General features: G+C 45.4%; 1 protein-coding gene and 1 long non-coding RNA gene across 6 annotated transcripts in view; one reads left to right on the forward strand and one right to left on the reverse strand.

Moving 5' to 3' along the window:
• Positions 1-14,217, reverse strand: part of HNRNPD (heterogeneous nuclear ribonucleoprotein D) — a 17,345-nt gene extending 3,128 nt beyond the window's left edge. The window contains exons 1-5 of one of the 5 annotated variants that reach the window (XR_009401414.1): positions 13,634-14,216; positions 12,065-12,121; positions 2,099-2,267; positions 1,391-1,552; positions 223-354 (exon numbers count right to left, since the gene is read on the reverse strand). Coding sequence is in view for 4 of the 5 variants with exons in the window: in XM_059385896.1 (XP_059241879.1) it covers positions 223-354; positions 1,391-1,552; positions 2,099-2,267; positions 12,065-12,121; positions 13,634-13,863 (750 nt within the window). In the remaining variant the exon portion in view is untranslated. Of the gene's footprint in view, positions 1-222; positions 355-1,390; positions 1,553-2,098; positions 2,268-12,064; positions 12,122-13,633 lie in introns of all 5 variants that reach the window. The other 4 variants (XM_059385896.1, XM_059385903.1, XM_059385901.1 and 1 more) reach the window with 4 other exon arrangements.
• Positions 14,218-14,590: 373 nt separating this feature from the next.
• Positions 14,591-17,038, forward strand: LOC132016164 (uncharacterized). Its single transcript, XR_009403906.1, has 2 exons — positions 14,591-14,857; positions 16,762-17,038. It is a non-coding gene; the product is annotated as an uncharacterized LOC132016164 (long non-coding RNA).
• The last annotated feature ends 3,342 nt before the right edge of the window (positions 17,039-20,380 follow it).

Here is a 20,380-nt window from a genome sequence, read left to right on the forward strand (position 1 = left end):
CTTTTTGGTAAAGCCTAGACAAAAGTTCACTTAAATACATAGTTTTCCTCCTGCTCCCCAGTTAAAAGCTCAAACTGGTAATCAATGCCTTTGATAAATAAGAAGCCAATGAGATGCCTTAAAGCACAAGCATGAAAACTGCAGCCTTTACAGAAAGCTAGATGTTGAAACTCTCTACAGAAACTAGTTTTTTCTCTATAAATAAACGGATGCTTAACTTACTTTACTAAGACCAACATTGTGGTATTTCTTTTCCATTATCTTCTTCACTGGTTCCTCTTCCTTAAAGGTAATAAAGCAGAATCCACGCCTCTTATTGGTCTTGTTGTCCATAGGGAGCTCTATGGATTCCACCTGGTATCAAAAAAATAAAGTTTTAATATCTTAGTTTGCATGTGACTGACAATAAAAGCACGAGTAGAAAAAACACCCAGAGAAAACACATGGCCCCTAAATTCTATTCTGCTATCTCTCCCCATTTATTCTCATCTTTTGAGACAATTCTTCAAATTAGAATATCCAATCCACCGAAAAAGTCTTCATACCTATTTATAAAAACAAGCTTTACAGGGCACTGACATTTGGTAATTCAAGGATCACAAATTCAAATGCCGACCAAGAATAGAAAGCAAGAATTTTAAGAACAACAGGATAAAGATGACTGCATTTGAGGGAACAAATGGGAGTGGTGAGGACCACTGAAGACTGGAGAGCACGTGGCGAAGCAGAGGTGGAGGCTGCGACTGTTGGCTCAGACGGCTATGGCCACGCAAGCAGGCGGCTCCAAGGCTGCTTGCTCCTGCCGGGATTTAAGGAAAAGCTACATGTCCAGATATGTGTGGGAAACATCTCAACCGAAATACAAACAACAAAACATGCTCTGCTTAGATCAAGCAAAAGATGTTTACAGACTGTATCTGGCATGCCAAGCCACAGTGTCTCAGCTTTGAATCACTAATTCACAGAAGGAACAAAGTTTGGTTTCACTAAGTCTATAATTAGACTCATAAAATTTGCACCTACACTTTTTTGTAAATTGAGAAGGCACTACATCCTATTCTTAATTCATTCCTTTCCTACTCTCAACTGAATGATTTCCTTCTATAGCTCAGGTAACCCAATATGGGTTTCCTCCTCATGTTTTATTTTTATTTCTTCTACTAATCTGGTAAATTCCTCAAGGTAAGAATGTCCATCTTTGTGTACCCTGTACCTTCAATAAATGAGAAAAATGCAATCATCAAATCTCAGAAGATCTGCCAATGATTTACAATATCCTTCTTTCAAAGCAAATCACAAATTAGTCCAAACCTCGTAACAATTTTTAAAATGCGACAATTATATTCACACTAATTTTGACAAAAAACTGGGTCAAAACATTATCACATACCTCACCAAAACCACCAAAGTACTCCCTTATTTTCTCTTCAGGTGTATCTGGAGAAAGGCCACCAACAAAAATTTTTTTAACAGGCTCTTTTGTTTTCATGGCTTTGGCCCTTTTAGGATCAATCACCTTCCCATTCAATTTATGTTCCTTCTGATCCATGACCTAAGGGAATCGAAGTTTTTCATTTTAAGTATGTATCTTAATTGAAGTTCAGATTGTTAACTTACTTAGTAATTATAAATACAGCTAATGCCAGGTATATGCGGACTTGTTCATAACTGAACTATCAAACTGTGGTGATGTGACATCAGCTAATACAGAACAGTGCTCAAACTTGACTGTCAGTAAGGATGGGGAGAAGGGGAGACACAAATCTAATCAATTACTAGAAAACCATCTCACCTTCAACTGCCAAGAAATTCCAAAATCTGTACTTCTGTGAACTTGTCACAGACTGTCCTTTTAAACAGGTGTTTTTAAGTCTCAGTATTTTTAAAATTTAATTTTTTTTTCAAGTACAGCCTGGCATATAGAAGGTATTCAGTAAACAACTAAAAAGAGTACTCTTCATAAAATGTACTGGTTAAGAACTATATAGAGCTCTTCCTTCATATACTGCAAAAGGGGAAATTATGAACAGGCAAATTAAGTGTTATCAAACTATCCACATCTTGTATTATTAACTAATCAGAACACATAACACACTACCTTATCTACACTCTCCGACTCTTTAAATAGCACAAAGCCAAAACCCCTTGATCGCCCTGTGATAGGATCTAACTTCAGAGTGCAGTCTACAACTTCACCAAATTTGGAGAAGTAGTCCTTCAGATCTTTCTTTGTAGTGTCCCAGCTAAGGCCTCCTATAAACATTTTCCTGTAAAGACAAAAAGTAGTATTAAAATGCTAAGAACAAATAAACAGACTTTGCCTTAAGTATCCATAACAACAATACCTTTTCCAAACTGCACCAGTTTACTGGGCAGATCAGTCAGGTCACTCTCCCTATGTCACCGCGGACCAAGAACACCCCATTCCAGTTTTGTCAAGTTTTGCTGCATCTACATTTAAGGGACGTGAGGAAGCAGCAAATTCTTTTTGACTTGCCAAAAAGATATTGGTAACCCTAAAGTAAAAATACTACACGTTTAAGTCTTAAATTACAAGTTAAATATTGGTTAACAGTGAAACAGAATTTTAGCTTCAAATTTCCATTCCCCATCTTCATTAAACTTGAGAAAAGACTATGCAGTCCCCACTGATCACAGCAACGGGTATGCCTATGCTGAAGCTTCCTATTTAAATGGTTCTCTTTGTTAACAAAACTCTTAGCACATAAAATGGAAAATTCTAAGTCTCACAATTAAGTTGAAAACAAAGTTTTTCGATGTGCTAAGACAATATAAACAATGTAGTAACAAAAATTACCCACTGAAGCACAACCCATGAACTGACTTATATAATTTATTCACAGTAGAACCTCAGTTAACCAGCAATAAAATATTTAAGCCTTAAAGATACTAAAAGTGACAGGTGGTTAAGTGGAAACCACCAGAACACTTTAAGACTAAATATATATACTCCAAAAAACAAAACAAAAAAACCCAACACCCCTCAGGTGAAGTATTCTTCTTCTCACAGCAGAACACTACTGTGCTCAGACCTGGCAGCTCTCGGACTGCTTCTACATCTGCCCCCAGAGCCATCCCCAGCCTGCCCCAAGAGCTTAGACACACCTCCTACCCTTTAAAGAGACAGGACTGGAGATTTTCATTTTAAGGGTAAACTGTCAGAATTTGTTATGTAAAGGCTAACGGTTTTACGGGAATAAAATCACACTTGCTTAATGATTCCTCGTCTTTGTAAGTGGGGTAGGAACAACGATATGGCACTAACTTTCAGCTCCAGATAGAAACTAAAGCAGGAAACACCTCCACCCTGTGGGCTTTTAGGATATTGCCACTCACCCAATTCTTCCAACAAGAGGCCAACTGTGTCCCTAGAATGAGATCTTGTTCTGCTTCTCCCCTAAAGATGCCAGATTAACTGAGGTGTTACTGATCTTACTATTTTGCCACAGACTTGCTTTTAGTTCTAACAAAATCAATTTACAAACCAAAGGTCGTCTTACTTTCAGTATATACTGTGCTTCCCATTTCAGGTGATGTTTCAATTAGTACCTGTATTGTAATGTTAAAGCTGGGTCATTTATATGCTTAACTTTCCTCTAACAAACCTCCAAGCTTGAAGGAACCCTTTTTAATCCCCTTTTTTATCTTATCAAATGAACATAAGAACACCCATAAAGTTGTATAGGTCGTTTTTAATGTTTATTGCCAATTTCATGGAAAAAACTTATTCTCAATTACATAGTCTTTCATTCAAATAGTGCACCTTCTGAAATCCAACCCTTATCACTTAAATATACGCCTTAAAAACACTTTACTTTTATAACCTAAAGATCCAGAGCACTTCCTTCATAGATGAAAGTTGATGAGCAACATTTACCCTTCCACGGTAAGCACACTGCTGTATTTTTAAAGATGAGAAGGAACAAACTATAAAGCAATAATCCCTTACTCGGTTATCCATGGCAATCTCAGAACAGAAACAATTTCAATTAAGTTTAACTACTGAATTACCACCTTCTGGGATTACAAAATTTTTCTACCATTAGTGTAAGAGTTTGAAATTAATTCAGTCTGAAGAGAATATAGTAACAAAAGCCTGTTTAAAAAAAAAAAAAAACTAGAGGCACCTGGGTGGCTCAATGGGTTAAAGCCTCTGCCTTCGGCTCAGGTCATGATCCCAGGGTCCTGGGATCGAGCCCCACGTCGGGCTCTCTGCTCAGCGGGGACTCTGCTTCCTCCTCTCTCTCGGCCTGCTTCCCTGCCTACTTGTGATCCCTGTCTATCAAATAAATAAATAAAAATCTTAAATAAATAAATAAATAAATAAATAAGCAAGCTAGTTGAAAGGCAAGAATATTCTGCCTGATCAGTCCTCAGATATTAAGACAGAATTTGTTTCAATTTTATTCAACCAAGGCAAAGTTTATACTGGGTTAAGTGTCCTTGATTTAAAATAATTGAAAAAAATAATAATAATTACAAAGAAATAAACTATAACCCATGACTGAGGCATATCCTATTATTATTCACAAGCCCCAAACGTTTTTCACAGCTTAGGAAGTCAGTTTTCTTAAATACTGGATAAGCATCAACTGGCCCAATAAAGAACTCTTAAGAAACTTCCCCCCTTTAATACAATCGTTAGTACAAAAGTGGTTACACGTGCCTACCACCTTACAGCTAAAAGGTCACTGAAGATGTGGCTTTTCCTAAAAATCAATCCCCTTTGGAAAAAATACTAAAAACTCTGGGTCAACTATAATTTATACATGTTCCACAGAATGATTACTATTTCTCAAAAAGCTAGAGCGAAACACAAAGGAAAACTTCAGCTATCCAGCACCTTTAGAGTGAGCCAAACATTCCACCATGTTTAAAAAACACTGCCTGTCTTCCAATCTCTCCCAGTTGTCTTTTAACCTTCATTTGGGATTTTTATTCTACAGCACATCACACTTCTGCCTTCATAAATACAGTAATCATGATTTAAACACTGTATGGGTCAGTCACCATTAATTAATATTAAGCTACTGAAGCATGCCCAAAGGCTCTTCTGAAATGAGAGAACTATTAATACACTGAGTGCATCTCATTTCTTAGTTATTTTAAGAAGTTTTATTTTTCATCTTTGCCAGGTTAATCACTACTTGCCGTTAAATCCACCCCACCCCTTCCATTCTGTAGGACAGGTAGCCAGCACTTGAACTTGGGCAAATTCTGTGTAAAGAAGAGTAAAACAGCCTCTGAGCAAGAGCCTAACTGGCTCTTTGAGACAGACATACGCATCGCCATTTTGGCAGTCCAAGACAGCTACAGCTTTAGCCGCTCTTACAGGAAAGGCTGCCGCACCACTGATAGCAGAGAGGTCAATACTACAGTGAACACCATCTGTTCCAAATCGTTTCATCCTTATTAAACGGAACATGCCAAATCCATCGAATCTTTATTCAGTAGACACACCAGCTTGTAACGGTAGAGTACGATAAGAAAAGGCCTACTGTCTTAATTTTGGATAAATAGGGTTATCTTAGCCTCTCAGAACACGAGCATTCGGACATGCTCTCTCTCAAGTTATGAGATGGTGTAAGGTATGCTTCATTTTCTTTTAGATTACTGTATTTTGCTTAAAGCTGGGTACCTACTATTGTCCATGCAGACCATCCCTGCTGCCCTGACTACCAAAAGTTGCTGTCACTCCTGCAGAGATGTGCAAATACTTGAATGAGGTAGACAGAACTTCAGAAATCCTAGGCAGCCAAGTGAAAACTATGTCACAAGACTTGTTCAAGTGGCAACAAAAATGGGCTCCTAGTCCTGCAATACAAGCTTAAACTTCTATCCTTAGTTGTAACTGTATCAACAACCCTAATGAAAACACAGGACTGCATCTGTACAGTATTTTACTGAGAGTTTAACTTCTTAATCCTACTAAGCTTTTTAGCACCCCAGAGGCAATAGAGTATTCAATTTAGAACACCTACTCAACCATGGAAAGCTCCCTGCTTTTACAGGTAGTAATACTATACCATATTATAGTATTAAACGATACGCATAAAATTATACAACTCGGTGCAAATGACTTTCCAAATGCTATACAATGTTTTTTAGGAATTTAGACTGTTTAGTGGGACATTCTCAAGTAAATTTAGAGGCCGTAAAGCCAAACCACCTGAGTGTAAATCCTACCTCCACCTAGTACTAACTGTATGACCCTCAGGAAAACAAAAACCCAAGACTGCTTCCACTCTGTGAGAGGACAAAGAGCCTATTTCAAGAATCTTCAGTAAGGATTAAATGAGCAAACACAGGGGTACCTGGAGGCTCAGTCCAGAGCAGGAGACTCCCGAAATAAGGGTTGAGTTCAAGCCCCACATTGGGCATAGACCTTACCTTAAAAAAAATTAATAAAAAAATAAAGGAGCAAATACACCTAAAGGTACAGAACATAGTTTGAAATATCCCAAGTGCTCAATAAAAAATTCTTTAGAAGGGAAGGAGCACAATTTAAATAGAACTTAACAGAGCAATGTTTACATTTACCTAGCACCTAAACTTTTTAAAATTTGCATGGTCTATATAAAGTCATCAACATTAAAAGGAAAAAGCCAGAAGAATGAAGTCCTATAAAACAGATCCTAAGATTATTTTCAATACTATAGTCTTAACCCAAAATGTCTAAGTATCCCACATAAAAATACAAACTAGAAATTAGGTCACCTAAAAAAGTCTTCAATAAAATAGTTAAAAAACCATCTCAGTGACTTGTCTGTACTCCATAAAAATGCCAGTATTTAATAAGGAATTTCAAAATATAAAAAGGTTACAGAGAGGCACCCGGATGGCTCAGTTGTTAACCATCTGCCTTTGGCCCAGGTCATGATCCCAAGGTCCAGGGATCAGGCCCCACATCGGGCTCCCCACTAGGCCAGGAGCCTGCTTCTCCCTCTACTTGTGTTCACTTTCACTGTCAGATAAATAAAATCTTTGGAGGAAAAAAAAAAAAAAAGTAATACATATGGAGCAGTGCTGACTGATGAAAATGTTGATTTAACACTCCAGTTTTTTCACACCCCAAAACTTACTCTGTGTTATTGAGATCACTAGATTTAACACTCCAAAAGTCAAGAGTATTTTACTGAAAGATACTTCTAAGGCTCTAGTGTGAAATACCTTATTCAAGCTTCCACAATAAACACCATTTACACTCCCTCCCAATTTTGAAATATGGCCAAAATAATATTCTGTAACTTTCAAACACTTCCTGACAACTCATGACCTTCCATATGTGGTTTCATAACAAGTTCTGACAGTTTAAAAAAAACAGAATGCCAATATGATATATATTTCAAGTACATATAACATGGCTAGCCAATCACTGTCACAGTTCAGAAACACTCAAGCATACCACTAATTCGTTTTAAATTTTCGCTATTTTATCATTAAAATTATTCCTTTAAAATCCCAAATACAAGGAAAATCCCACCAACACAAATAAAATCAGTATTTTTCCTTTAAAGTATTTACTTATTTATTGGGATTTTTGTTTTTTTGTGTTTTTTTTGGGGGGGGATTTTTGTTTTAATAAAATGTGGTTTTATTAAAACATGGGACAGGACCTGTGGGCAGAAAGAGCTGCCAGAAAGTATAAAGTTAAGTAACTACCTTTAATGGGGGACAGGGCTTACTTTTGACAACTAGATAGTACCACGTGGTAGGGTAATCATTTTAGAATCTGTATAAAAAATACCTTTGGAAACTGACAAACTTTCAACAAGCCAATAAAAGACTAACTCTTTTAGCCTCGCTTATTAAAAATCTCATTATTACTTCACACTTTAGAACGAATCTGAATGACTAAAAACGATAATTAGGTTGAAAACATAACAGCTAACAAGATGACAGGTTTTAAGTCAACTTCAAATGTTTAACCCAAAATCCCCCCCCTTTTCCTTTCATTCCAAAGAAGGAATGATTTCCTATATTTTCACTTCCAAAAGAAACTGGCAATCAGCTTTAGAAGATCAACTCCCATCTACCTGGAGGTTAAGGAATGCGGTTTCCTTAACCTAGAGGTTAAGGTTCTGGTTAACTGAGATTACTACACACTCGCAGTTCTGTAGTTTTCTAATGTAAATTAATTTAGATACAAACACTACACCCAGAAAATGATGAAATTTTAGATTCTTGCAATCCTTTAAAATGTTTTTAACAGTAAAAAGGAAAAATTATGGAAAGATTGATTCTATGACATTGCCTCTACTGGTTGCTTTCTGAGTATATTTGCTGATGGTTTTTAATCTATCTTTCTTACAAGTGAAGAGAGAATGGGAAAATTTCCCAGTAGTCTGAACTGTGTGCAAGTTTCAAGTCTAGATAAGCAAGAGTACACAGGACAGGACCCAATACTTAACAACTATCACCCTGATTACTGGCCAAACACTACCAGCAATGACCCTCCCCACCCCCAAGTAATCATAAATGTCTAGCTCCAATGTACAATTTAATACTCCAGAAACTAAAACATGCTTACCTTTACTCCACAGGAGTAAATCACTGGCAGTATCAACTATTAAGGCACCGGATAAACACACACAAGCTATGAAAGCAGGCTACGCAGTCAATCTTCCCGTGGTGAGCATTGTTTCCAACACACAGATCAGCAAACCAAGTAACAAACGTGTTGTATTACCTGAGACCACACTGTTGGAAGTGAAGTAACAGAAACAGATCCCACGCTTCCAGCATCCAGCATTCAGTGCCCTAGCTACTAAAACGTTGAAGCAGAACTAAAGTCGAATAAATCTTGGACTAACAGAAGTTATGTTTCACTCCATTCGTCAATCTGTACACACACTTGATGTGCACAGCTTTAAGTGGAATAGGAAAGAGGTTATCATTCTATTCCTTTTTAAATGCTTTCAAGCATAGCATGTATGGCTTCACGACTAAAACCAACCATCCTCCACATTGGCCAGACATCACATATCCCAACAGTAGAATTCAAAACGTTCTTAAATTAGGGCAGCCTTACAGAGGACAGAATACCCAGGCAATATTAAAAATACACATTAAGGGGCGCCTGGGTGGCTCAGTGGATTTAAGCCTCTGCCTTCGGCTTAGGTCATGATCTCAGGGTCCTGGGATCGAGCTCCGCATCGGGCTCTCTGCTCAGCAGGGAGCCGGTTTCCCTTCCTCTCTCTCTCTGCCTGCTTCTCTGCCTACTTGTCATCTCTGTCAAATAAATAAAAAAAATCTAAAAAAAAAAAAAAAAAAAAACCACATTAAATATACTTAGTTTACAGAAGTCACATGACTCGGGAGAAAAAAAAAAATCCAGGCTTAAGGCCAAATAGATTTATCTCAAAAGACAGCACTGAAAAAAACCACCATGATTTTCTCCTATTCCAAACCCTAAAGGTCAGGTGATTTAGTACCTTCCATAATTTGAAATGAAAAGAATTTAATACTTCTCTCCTCCCTTAGCGGGTAATCTTGAGACTTGGGAGCATCAATTTCTGCAATTTTAACACTAGAAACTTGTTAAAGGTTCCAAAGAACACTAAAATTCAGACCATCTACTCAGGGTCTCAACTTTACAGAAACCCAACTTTACTGAATTAAAGGCCAGTAAATTAGGTATGATGAGACTGCTCTAAAAGTAACTGTTTTATAAAGCAACATTCAGAATGCCCCAAAAGCACTAGGATATACATTATAATCTCAAATATTTAAAACAAAAACTTGTATATCCCCATTCTTAAAAATTAAAGGGCAGTCAACCGACAGCAATATTAATTTGCAAAATTCCAAACAGGAAGAAATCACACGAGCTTATACACTAATGTTATAGATCTAGATCTACTGCCTTGCTACTAGACAAGTGCTGTGCTTTGGCTGAAAACTGAACGGGAAGTATTTTGCTTCTTGCCCAATCAAATGCAGGCAAATCAATGTACCGACCTTATAAAACCATCTGAAAGCTAACACACTATTAAGAGTTTTCCACTCATCTTGATATGTAAAAAAAATCTCCTTCAGGTAGCTGTGCTACATGGCATGTATTTTGCCCCACACGAACTTTAAAAATACCTACCCTAAAAGAACTACAGCCCTCTACAGAACATGAACCCATACAAAAATGGGTAATTCCAGGCAACTGCTTACAAGTAAAAACCAGGGATATTAAAGTTGGGAAAATTAAATTGAGATGAACTCAGGAAAGCATTTTATTATGGAAATGAACAAATTATTCCAAAGGTTTGCAATGTGGAAACATCCACAGAGATGTTAACAGACGTACCCTCCTAAGAATAGCTGTTTGTTCTTACACTCAACAGAAAAAAACAAAAACTTCTGGGTACACAACAAACTCATTTTTTAAAAATTTTAAGGATCACACTGTAGTAACTTTATTCTCAAGTTAAAACTGTAAAAAAGAATGCACATATATGTTTAACAAATTAAATTTGCATGATTTCGTATCTAGTAAAGCCAGTCTTGTTCTCATCCCTGAGGCTATTATGGAACGGCAGCACAGTATCTCTCGAACTGGAAGTCAGAGAAAGGAACAGATAGAGTGACAAGTGCACAAGAGTATCTGTAACAGGACGAGGCTGGGTGATTAAGCAGTAATTTTATAAAGTCAAATGTTACACCTTAAAAACATTTCTTAAATGTAAACTTGCTTAACTTAAAGCGAACCTCAGTTAAATCCCATTTTCAGGAAATAAAAATAGGTCAGAATCTAAAATGTTCCCTAACTATAAATATTTAATTATCCACTTTTCCTAAGAGGTCATTCAAAAAACTTGTAAACATACATGATTGGGAAGCAGGGCAAAAATAATTCTTACAAGAATCATTAACAGTGATCTCAAACCTAAGTTTATGCCCTTTCTAATCACTGAAAATGACTCCTTACATAACATTTGAAACATAATAGAGTAAAAAAGTCAGGTATACTGACTATTCAATCTAAGTTTGCCACGATTAGCTGGCAGTGGAAATGAACAATCACAGTGCTAACTGGATGAACTTTCATCAAAAAGGCTTTATTCCATATGTCAAACTCTGACCCCAGTCTTCTTTTTACTTTTCCCATTTGCCTATTTCCAGTCTGCTTTATCTGCAATATAAAACCGGACAGATTTCAATGGATGAGAATACAGTAGTAAGAAAAGCTCTTGTAAAATTTAAATGTTATCCCCACTGGGCTCTTAAAATAGAATGCAGTTTGTATAGCCAAGTCAGCTTTCTACAAATTATTGGCCCTCTTAATTCCAGTGGTGGTGAACAAACTCCTGGAAAGCTCAAAAGAAAATCAATCCTAAAAGCAGGAAGACTGACATTGAGGGGAAAGAGAAGGATAAAAAGAATCATCATCTACCATCCTTCCATGGAAAAGTCATGCAGTTTCAGAGACATGTGAACCAACCAACGGTGATTAACATTCTAAACAAATCGCACTGAAAATAAAAAATCTGCTAAGAGCTGTAGTGAAAAGCCACAGCAGCCCACCTCTGAATGGTTCGTATCCAATCGTTATTAAAGTTCTTTCTACTTAAAAACACGGCTGGAGATGTACATTTTTGCATACATACACATATACACAGCACTACTTTAAAAATGGCTTTACTTTTCACATATGCAGAGTATTTCGGATTGGCATGCAAGACATTTTAAACACACAAGATTTTATATCAAACAACCTTCATATTTAAAATTAAACTCAGAATTCCAACAAAAGTATTTCTTGACAAAAGGAAATCAAATTTGAAATTATGGTATCACTAATTATATTGTTTCAATTAACCAAACCACAATTACATGCATTACCACAGACCAAAAACCAAGAGATGGCATTAATTTTGCCCAAAGATCGCACACGATGCCTAAAAAGGTTTTACGTCCCAGGCACAAGATATCCTACTGTACTAGTCTACAACTTCCTGGGGGATCAGTGGGCAGCTAAGCAATACACAGCCTCTGCACGTTACGACTACTGAGACCTTTACAATACAGAAATAAAACGTAAAAGCTTTACCATTCTTCCCGCTGTGCCGTCGCTGCTTCAGAGTGTCGTGGGGAGGAGTTTGAGTGGCTAGGGAATTAACAACCGGTACAGCAACCAATCAAAATGCTGGTTTTCGTTTCGACATTGTTAGGGCTAAAAAACTTTAATTCATTTACACTTCAGTTCAACAGTGGGGAACTAGAAGCGGAGCAGCTCTGTGATTCCAAAGATCAGGGCTAACGCCCGTCCCCACCAGCAAGTTACGCAGTTAATCATTTTGGTGCCTCTGTCCAGAGAACAGAATTCAGAAAATAGAAACCAAAATGCTGAAAGGCTTAGGCGTCCAGGTATTTAAGTTCCTCCTCCTTAAACTGCGCGGACTCCGACTCCAGTGCGAGCCGGTCCCGCCCCACCTCCCCCCCCCCCCGCGGCTCGCGCGGGCCGGCCGGGCGGACAGCAGAGTCGCCCTCGGGGCTCGTTCCCACCCTCCGGACCTCGGGCCCTTTCCCCAGAAGGTCGCGTGCTCTAGCGCTGGATCGCGCTGGCGTTTTATCGTCCCTTGGCGCACTCTCTCCTGTTCTAGCGAAATCAACCGCGCACACGCGCCCCGACAAAGGGAACCGAGGCGCTGCGCAGGCCGCGCCCGATCTAGCCCCTCCGGGGACTCCCGCACCGGCTCCCGGCCCAGGCCGCACCGAGCGGACCGACTTGTTCCACGTGCGGAACAAGCCGGCGCTTTAAAACCTGCAAAAAGCACAAAACCGTGCCTTAGCGCCACGAAGGACTTGCTCGCGGGCGCAGCGGCGGGCGGGCCGCCCCCAGCGCACAGAGCGCGGGAAGGAGAAGTCGAGAGAGACCAAAAGCGGGGCCGGGGCGCGGGCCGGGGGGGCGCGGGCCGGGGCGCGCGGGACGCCAGGTCCGGGGGGCGCACAGCCGGGGCGCCGGGCCGCGGGGCCCAGGCGGCGGCGGGAGGCCCGGGAGCGGCCCGGCCCGGCGAGCTCCAGCGGCCGAGGCAGGCCCCGGTGCGCAGCCATTGTTCGACGCCGCGACGCGCCGGGCCGGCCGGGAACACGGGCGCGGGCGGCCTGAAGCCGGGGCGGCCGACGGGGCGGCCGAGGGGGCGGCGGCGGGGGCGGCGGGCGGCGGGGCCCCGAAGCTGCCGCTCACGGACAGACGCACCGTCTCCGGACGCCCGCGCGCGCCCCGAGCGAGCCCCGCCGTCCCCGCACAGACCCTCCGCGTCTCCCCCTACGCCGGGACGGCGGCGGGAAGCGGGCGGCCGAGGCCGCGGAGCGAGAAAAAAGGCCCCGGACGGGCGGGAAAACCCGGGGGGAGGAGACGCGCCGAGGGCGGGCGCAGGGCAGGGCGGGCCGGGCGGCAGCGTGGGGACGGGCAGGGGGGAAGCGCGTGTGCGGGGGGAGGGGGCGCCAGCAGCGGGAACCGACGCCCGGGCCGGCGGGCGCGGGGGGCGCGGGGGGGCGCGGGGCGCGGGGGGCCGGGCGCGGGGCCGGCGGGCGGGAGCGGGGCCGGGGCCTAGTGGCGGGGGAGGGGGAGGGGGCACTGGTCGGGCCTGACTCTCGCGGGCCGCCCCGGACTCACCCTTCGTCCTCCTCGTTCTTGCTGGCGTCGATCTTCGCCCCCTCCGACTCGGCGGTGCCCCCTTCGGTGCCTCCGGCCGCGGTGCCACCCCCGGTCCCGGCGCCGCTTCCCGCCGCCGCCGCTGCCCCCTGCGCCGCCGCCACCATGGCTCCCTCCTGCTCGCCCGCCGAGCCGCCTACCGCCGCCGCCGCCGCCGCCGCCCCGTCCCCGCCGAACTGCTCCTCCGACATCGCCGACCGCCTCCGCCGCCGCCGAGACGACCCCGCGCCGCCGCGAACCGAAACGAGCAGCAAAGTAATCCCCGCCGCCGCCGCGCGCCCGCTCCACCGCGCGAAGCACACGACAGGACCGAGAAGGCGCGCGCGGCTGCGAGGGCTCCCGTGCCTGTCCCTGGCCTGCCCCTCGCCTCCCGCACTCGCGCGGCGCGCTCGCCCGCCCTCCGCGGCTGCCCCGGGGAAGAATCAGCAGCAACGGCGGCCGCGCTCGCCTCCTCCTCGCTTTAATGGCGCCGCCGCGGACCACCTAAAATGGCCGACGGAAGAGCGGCGCGTCGCGGTCACGTGACGCGGGCGCGCGCCCTCTGCGCCTCCCCGCCCCCCGGCCGCCCCTGCTTTCCTCTTCCTCCCGGGTCCCGCCCGCTCCTTCGCTTTCACCCCTGCCCGCACGCGCCGCGGCGCGCAGCCCGGGGCCCTTCGAAGGAAGCGGAAGTTGCGTTGGCGGGGACGGCCGCGCGGGGACCATCGAGAACAAGGAGCGCCGCCGGGAGGCGCAGCTAGAGGGGCCCTTGCTTCGCCCCCCGCCCTTCCGCGGCGTCGGCCCGGGCGGTGGAAGCGGCTCCCAGAAGGCGGCTGCGCCCGGGGCTCCGGCCGCGGGGGCGGGGGCGGGGGGGCGCCCGTCGGCCGCTCCTCGCTTCGCGCCGCGCCCAGGCTGGGGGGGGGGGGGGGCGCCCGGGGGGGGGGGGGGGGGCGTCGGGTGACCCCGGCTCTCCCCGGGGCGGCGCCCGCAGACGCCGGGCAGCCGAGCGGGACGCGCGCACGGGCCGCCGCCCCCGCTTCGGCCGCGGGGGTCGCCGCGAGCGGGTGACATTGAGGTGTCCCCGGGGCCGTCGCCCGCTGCGCGACCCCGGCCGGCGGCCGCGGAGGGCCCTCCCGGCGCGAGTCCCGCTCGCCCGCTTTTCTCCTGCGGTTGTCGTCGGAAGAGGCCGGTGACGGGCTTCGGGTGCAGGTCGGGTCGCTGGGCCCGACTCGTGGGCGGTCCCGCGCCTCCCGCCCTGCTTTGAGGACGCGGCTGGGGTCGCGCCGAGGCTCCGGTCCTTTCGCGGCCGGCGCGGGGCGCGGGGCGCTCGGTCGCGGCCGGAGACGGCGGCCTCCGGCGGGGCCTGCGGTGCGGGGTCGGCGGCGCGGACCTGCCGCGGTCGGACGTGCGGCGCCCCGGGGACGAGGCCGCGTGCGGAACGGCCGAGCCCCGGGCCAGGAGCAGGTGTTCACGGTGTCGTTGGTCGGACGTGTCCAGAGCCCCGGGTCGGAGAAGATCCCGACTTCGGAAGCCGGGTCGGTCGAGAAGAGCGAGGCCCGAGAGCTGCGGGCGCTGCGGCGCTCCGAGTCGGGCGCGGCCGTGAGCGGCCCGAGCGCTGGGACGTGCGAGTGTCCGTCGCGGCGGCCGGAGGACGTGCTGCGGGCTCGAGCCGGCGTTCCCGTCGGGGCCGTCTTCGGGGCGCCCGGCGGCTCCGGCGGCTGCGGGGGGGACTCGGGGCTTCCGCTCAGGTCCCCCTCTCCGTGTCGTGAGGCCCAGCATCAGGCCGGGGACCCGCCTGCTCTGCTGCTGCCCCTCGCGTGGCCGCTGCGCGCTCGCGCTCAAGACACGGAGCATTGGTTTGCTTTCAGGACAGCTGTAGGGGCGCCTGGGTGGCTCGGTCGGTTAAGCATCTGCCTCTAGCTCAGGTCATGGTCTCGGGGTCCTGGCGTCCACCCGGCATCAAACCTGCTCGGCGGGGATCCTGCTTCGCCCTCTGTCTCCTCCTCGGCCCACTTGTGCTCCCGCGTGCCCTCTCGCTCTCTGTCCAGTAAATAAAGTTCAAAAACAGGACAGCTTTCGACATGTCCAGCTTTTAGTGATGGGCTTTCCCCAAAGGTTCACTTTAATTCACATGTAGTCCAGTAGCTTCTGGGCTTCTTGGAGTTTATATTGGAAACTCCAAAAAACCTGGGAATGATCTACTACATGCTACGTGAGCGAGTGTAATGCCTTATTACTTTGTCCTCCTAGTCTGCATTCACCCAGCATTGCTCTTAGAACTGACAACTTCAGCTGTCATTCCTTCACATTCCTCATCTGCCAGGTCAACTTCTGTGCCTCCTTTTAAAACCCAGTCACATGTCCCTACTTCTGTGAAGCCTTCCCAGACTCTCCAGGCAGATTTAATCAGCCAGTCTCATAGGCTTTTACACTTACTTCTGTTATTCTTGTCTTTTTTAAGATTTTTATTTATTTATTGGGGGGGGGCACAACCAGGATGTGACTGTATCCCAGGACCCCAAGATCATGACCTGAGCCAAAGTCAGACACCTAACTGACTGAGCCACCCAGGTGCCCCCTTACTTCTGTTCTAAATGCGCAGTTGTACTAGACCATGAATTCCTTGAGAGCAAAGATAATGTCTTCTGTGTGTGCTCTGTACCTCACACATACACACACATAACAGACACAGTAATTTATAGTCGAATTGTTGAATGGCAAAATACGACATTATTTTCATCTAGCTAGGTTCAGGGCCTCTTAGGCAAACTAGGTGTGCTTGCAGGGACTTAAAAGGCTTCTCCCCAACATCCCACCTCATCTCAGGTGTGAAAACCACTTGCTGACGCATGAAATTCCTTCAAAAGGAAAAAAAATTACCGCACATTCATGAGAATATAGTGTTTAGGGCGCTTGGGTAGCTCAGTGGGTTGGACATCTGCCTTTGGCTCAGGTCATGATCCCGGGAGTCCTGGGATCGAGTCCCATGTCATGCTCCCAGCTCAGCGGGGAGGCAGCTTCTCCCTCTGCCCCTCACCCTAGTCTTGTGCTCTCTCTCTCACTTTCTCTCTCTTGCTCTCAAATAAATAAAATCTTTTTTTTTTTTTTTAAAGGTAGTGTTTAAGTCACTGAAGACTGGCTCAAACCATTGTTAAGAAAGCAGTATTTCCTCTCAGTGTCCATGACATCAGAGACCCATTGCTTCAGGTTCCCATCACATTTGAGAAGCTCTGAAATACTGGATCCTCCTTGAATTCTGCCTTTGTGAAGCAAGAACTGCGGGAAAAAGAGTCCTTGTAAAAGAGCAAATGAGTTCATTTGAAGTTTAAACTGGAATCACTTGCACCTAGAACAAGATGTGCACAAATAAAAGTCACAGTTTTGATCTAAGTACACTCTGCAGACGGGTGCTCGCAGGTTTAGAAGAGGAACATGCATTCCATTCACTGACCGAGACTAAACGTTCCATAGAAACAGGAGGACCCCATTTCTTACCCAGGGTATGCATACTAGTGCCTGTTCTACAACCATGTGGAGCAGCCACTTACCACTTGCAGAACACCCTCAGTGAAATTCAAGCATTTTGTTGAATTAGTTTGTGATCTTAGGGGAAGTAAGCAGTTGCACACAATGAACATTCTCTATCACCAGTCCTGTTGTCGGAAAGCTGTCCCTTCGCTTAGAGAAAATAGAGGCCCCAGCACTGGGAATTTTCAGATTTCACTTTGGCAAATCTGTCGTGGAAGCTTGGGTCATGCTTAACCATGATGGTGTCAATAGGGTGAGTTTAGACTCCAAGGAAACCTTTCTCAAGGATTTCGGTGATGAGGATATTCAGTCATCTCATTCCAGGCCTATACATCCGATTGCCTACGTAATGTCTGCACTTGGATATCCTACGAGTATCTCAACCTCTAGATGTCCAAAACTGTACTCTACCTTCCCTGCATATCAACTTCTCTAGTCTTCCTCTTCTCAGTAAATGACATCTCCACTTACCCACGTGCTCCTGGCAAGAATCAGGGAGTCCTTCGTATCACCCCCTCCCAAACCCCTCATACCCGATCAATTACCAACAACGACTTCCAAAATGTCTTGATTCATCTAAATGCTTCTTAGAACATAAACAGTGCTGTTATTCCTAGTTAGATATATTTACATTCAACCATGCAACACATGACACAGGTACATTTCTTTTTCTCTTTTTTAAGATCTTATTTATTTATTTGACAGACAGAGATCAGAAGTAGGCAGAGAGAGAGGAGGAAGCAGGCTCCCTGCTGAGCTGAGAGTCTGGTATGGGGCTGCATCCCAGGTCCCTGAGATCATGACCCAAGCCAAAGGCAGAGGCTTAACCCACTGAGCCACCCAGGTGCCCCAACACAGGTACATTTCTGGTGCTGGGAATATAACCGACCAAAATAGCAAAGTCTTTGATGTCAAGGAGCTGACGTTCTAGTAAGAGAAAAAAAAAAAAAAAAAGACAAATATGTAATACATCGTGATTGGAAGAAAAATGATGCGTAAGGTGCTAGAGCTAGAGTATGTGCTATTTTAGATAGAGTAGTTTGAGAAAACTCCAAGGAGGTAAGTTTTTGAGTAGAACCCTCAAGGAGTTGAGAGAGAAAACCACATAGCTCCGGGAAGAATTTACAAGGCAAAGACAGAGTGTCCTTGACACTTTCAATGAAAGACGGAGGCCAGCGTAGCTGAATAGAGGGAAGGGGAGAAAGTGTAATAGGTGAAACCTGTGAGGTATCCAGCAAAAGTCACCCAGGGCCTTATAAATTGCAGTTAGCATTGTGCTTTTATTTTTTAAGATTTTATGTGTGTGTTTGTCAGAGAGAGAGAACACAGGCAGGGGAAGCGGCAGGCAGAGGAAGAAGCAGGCCCTCCACTGAGCAGGGAGCAAGATGCAGGAGGGCTCGGTCCCAGGACCCTGGGATCATGACCTGAGTGGAAGGCAGAGGCTTAACCCACTGAGCCACCCAGGCGCCCCAAGACCAGCATTTTCATTAAATTCAGCAATTTTTTTCTTCCTTTTCTCCCCTTTTCTGCATCCCTGGGATGAAATTCTGGTTAGTTGCTGTAGTTATGGATTGTCCAGAGCCCTTGCATAATCCTGCCTCAGGCATTGCAATAAGTATAACATTTTTTTAAGTTTATTGTTTTTGTAATCTCTACACCCAACATGGGGCCCAGACTCACAACCCGGAGATGAAGAGTCACATGCTCTTCTGATTGAGACCACCAAGTGCCCTGATAAATACAGTTTTAAAATAAATAATATAAATATTTTGACTTGAACCGAGTTCTGGCATCTTGGACACTCCAGACCTCTTTTTTCCCAAATACCAAGGCTGAAGCCAAATAGTATCGGGTTTTGCCTCATAACACACTTTCAAGGTTGATTTAGCTGCTAATTTTATAATTGTCCTACTTAGTTTGTACAAGTTACTGTTCAAGAGAAAACTTGCTGAAAAAGAACATAATCAGAAAAATTTGGGGGCGCCTGGGTGGCTCAGTGGGTTAAGCCGCTGCCTTCGGCTCAGGTCATGATCTCAGGGTCCTGGGATCGAGTCCCACATCGGGCTCTCTGCTCAGCAGGGGGCCTGCTTCCCTTCCTCTCTTTCTGCCTGCTTCTCTGTCTACATAATCTCTGCCTGTCAAATAAATAAATAAAAATCTTTAAAAAAAAAAAAGAAAAATTTGAATTTTCAGATTAAGGTTCAGCTAAGAACTATTGAAAACCTCAAAAAGAAAAAAGTTTAAGAACATATCTCTAGTTTGGGGACTATCTGGAGCCTTTTCCTTTGTTGCAGAGGCTCTAGGTTCTTTGATTCTCCTCATCCCATACAAGCTTTGCCGGTTTATTTCTCAAGATCCACATATTCTACCTATGCTGAATTGTTGGTTGTTAGTTTTGCATCACTACCACTCACTTGTACTGTCTGCATTGCAAAAGAGAGGCTAGGAACATTTCCCAGAATCCCCTGCCACCTGGGGCTCCATGGTAGAGCTGGCCAAAGAGAGGTACTCAGGGTAGACAGGAAAGGCAGAGAAAAGAAGCTTTTGCTCTCAGGAGGTTGTGGCAGCTTTCACAGACTCCTCTACTCCGAGGACACTGGCAGTTTCCAGCTTCTCAGATCTCATGACAAGCCCCGGCTTTGCACTTACGGCAGCAAAACACAATGACTTCTCAGACTTCTGTGTGATCCTGCTTGCAGTTGAGGGGGCCATAAATGGCACCTTCTCCAAGTCCTCTCCAAGTTCTGGCATCTTGTATTTCTCCATGAATCTGGCTGCTTCATCTGCTCCAATGCTTCAGGCATTGGAACGCCAGTGAACGTTCTCGAACCCTTTGCCTGCAGCTCCCAGCCCTTCACGCCTCCAGCTTCTGCTACAGTCAACTAACCCTCCATTCCTACATTAAATCCCTTCGTGCCCAGAATGCTTGCAGGAGCTTTGCTTTCCTCACCACATTCAGTGATTAGTAATAGAAATGGTTTCCAAGGGTACCTGGGTGGCTCAGTGGCTTAAGCCTCTTCATTCGGCTCACGTCATGATCTCAGGGTCCTGGGATCAAGCCCCGCATCGGGCTCTCTGCTCAGCGGGGAGCCTGCTTCCTCCTCTCTCTGTGTACCTCTCTGCCTACTTGTGATCTCTCTCTGTCAAATAAATGAATAAAATCTTTTAAAAAGAAAAAAAGAAATGGTTTCCAAGAAGTGCAGA

Source organism: Mustela nigripes, chromosome 1 (genome assembly GCF_022355385.1).
Source record: "Mustela nigripes isolate SB6536 chromosome 1, MUSNIG.SB6536, whole genome shotgun sequence".
Taxonomy (NCBI): domain Eukaryota; kingdom Metazoa; phylum Chordata; class Mammalia; order Carnivora; family Mustelidae; genus Mustela; species Mustela nigripes.